We start from the raw sequence: 2020 nt of genomic DNA, 5'->3' as shown, positions 1-2020 counted from the left end.
GAATGAGATTGGAATTATGTTTTTCTATAAAAGACTTAAAAATTCAACTATCGATTGGTTAAACATCTATTCTTAAACGAATGTTGTTGAAAACAAATGCATGCTTAATTACTTAGTTTTCTATTATAGTATAAAAAAAACTCATTACATTGTTTGTTGTAATAGTTATTTTGATAAAAAAAGAATTGTACTTACCCAACCTAGCTCAGTCCGGTGTTGTTTATAGGTCCAAAATAACAAAAAGATCCATTATTGTAATACTATCTAAAATATTGAAAGATAATGTTGTTATGCAAAGTGTATACTTATATTATTATTTAACAATATATACACAAAATCCGTTGTTATATCCTTTAGAGAGACTCTAAAAAACCTATAAATACTTTGCTCCATCACATGAAGTATTAACTTTTACAGTTCACTCGTATTTACTTGAAGTAGTCTTTTCTGTCACCAAGCACGGGTCAAAGTTGTTACTAATTGGCTACTCAACTCTCAAAATACTGCTCGACGAAAGTTTGATAAGAACAAAAATTATTATAATTTAGGATTTGTTATCATTTAATAATAAGAAACAAGTATTTTATAAATTTAAGTTTAAATTATTCTTGATAATAGTAATAATGATAATAAGTAATAAAAGATAATTTTTTTAATTGAAAAAAACGCATGAAAATATATGTTAGAAGTACATTGATGTTTTTCAATTGAAAAATTATAAAGCGACTTTACGTGTGAATTGATGATTACCGCATTCTGAAATGCAGAACGGATAGGATATAGACGATAGAGGATCCGGGGTCCTACTTTAGAAAGTGAATTGAGTAATAAAAAAAAGTCCCAAACTGGCATAATTAACTACTTATAACTAGCTACCTTTTCCCACCCAACGCAGCACACAGTGTGTCTGTGTATATAAATAGAGATAACTCGCTAAAGCAGTTACGGAGGACTGAGGAAACGTTGCAACAAACATGACAAAGCAGAAAGAGAGAACGAAAGAGAGCAAACTCAGCCACTACATGAAGGCACCCTTAAGGTTCCTCAAGAAGGCCAGAGACATGTACGTCCAAGGCATGATCCACTGCTCCGCCCAGTTATCCAACGTCGACGCCGCCATGGGCTGCCCCACCGCCCACCCCTCCATGCTTCCCAGAAGCTTCAGCGTTGGCTCAGCCACCAGATCCGCCGCAAGCGACGACGACTTCAAGGAGCTCATAAGGGCCGCCTCGCTCAGAACCTATGGCACCGCCTTTGACTTTGGCGAAGCCGCAGCCATGAAAATGAAAATGCCTCGGAGTCGCAGCGTGGGAATTGGAAGGATCGACGAAGACAAGCCCTGCGAATTTGGAGATGATGAAGCGATCAAGGTCAGACCCAGACCCAATGTTTATCCACGAAGTAAAAGTTATTCTACCCGCAGAGCGGCGCCAGGGTTGTTTTAGTTAACGTTAATGTTTGTTAATTACTATGTTTCTTTCTCCACTGCCAACGTAAGCAAATAAATTGTGAAAATCGTTCATTTAAAGCCCCGGAGTCTGGCTGTTGAGACCATACTGTTAATTATGTGTGAATTAGTAGCCATGAAAATAAGGAAGTTTTTTATTCTCGATTATCATTATAGGAACTCGATTAAAATGGTTAAATTAAACCAAGTAAAACTTGAAGTTGAAGAATTAAAGATGTTATGGAATGATGAAGACTTTTCTACCAGAGCGATAAATAACAGAAAATGATACACCGCTAAGTTACTACCAACTTTCAGAGCAAAATGGGAATGTCAAAGCAAGTGGTAACAATGTAGAACATGGTAAATTCAAATGAATTTCTGATGGCATATTTTGTTTGAGTAATATACACGCGCATCTACTCTCTTAGCCGAAGTACTTTTGATTTTATTAGCGTGGATTGGTTTTGGATAAAAATGTAAGGTGGATGCGTGAGTTGGGGCATCAACTATCAAGTTGATGTCCATTGATGTTGTAATTTAATTGTGAATGGAGAGTTACGTGCTGAGTAC

The 2020-nt window shown here is 36.2% G+C and overlaps 1 protein-coding gene across 1 annotated transcript; it reads left to right on the top strand.

The window, feature by feature from the left end:
- The first annotated feature begins 905 nt into the window (after positions 1 to 905).
- Positions 906 to 1528, top strand: LOC114177411 (uncharacterized). Its single transcript, XM_028062737.2, has one exon. It carries the CDS (start codon positions 975 to 977, stop codon positions 1443 to 1445), a length of 471 nt encoding a protein of 156 aa, XP_027918538.1. The 5' UTR covers positions 906 to 974; the 3' UTR covers positions 1446 to 1528.
- Positions 1529 to 2020: the final 492 nt, after the last annotated feature.

This window comes from Vigna unguiculata, chromosome 3 (assembly GCF_037176805.1).
Source record: "Vigna unguiculata cultivar grain cowpea cultivar isolate G323 ecotype 2 chromosome 3, ASM3717680v1, whole genome shotgun sequence".
Classification (NCBI taxonomy): Eukaryota; Viridiplantae; Streptophyta; class Magnoliopsida; order Fabales; family Fabaceae; genus Vigna; species Vigna unguiculata.
This window is presented reverse-complemented; position numbering and strand designations above follow the sequence as displayed.

Bases quoted from the DNA above. Each gene is read 5' to 3' on its own strand.
- LOC114177411 (XM_028062737.2), top strand. From the start codon at position 975: ATGACAAAGCAGAAAGAGAGAACGAAAGAGAGCAAACTCAGCCACTAC.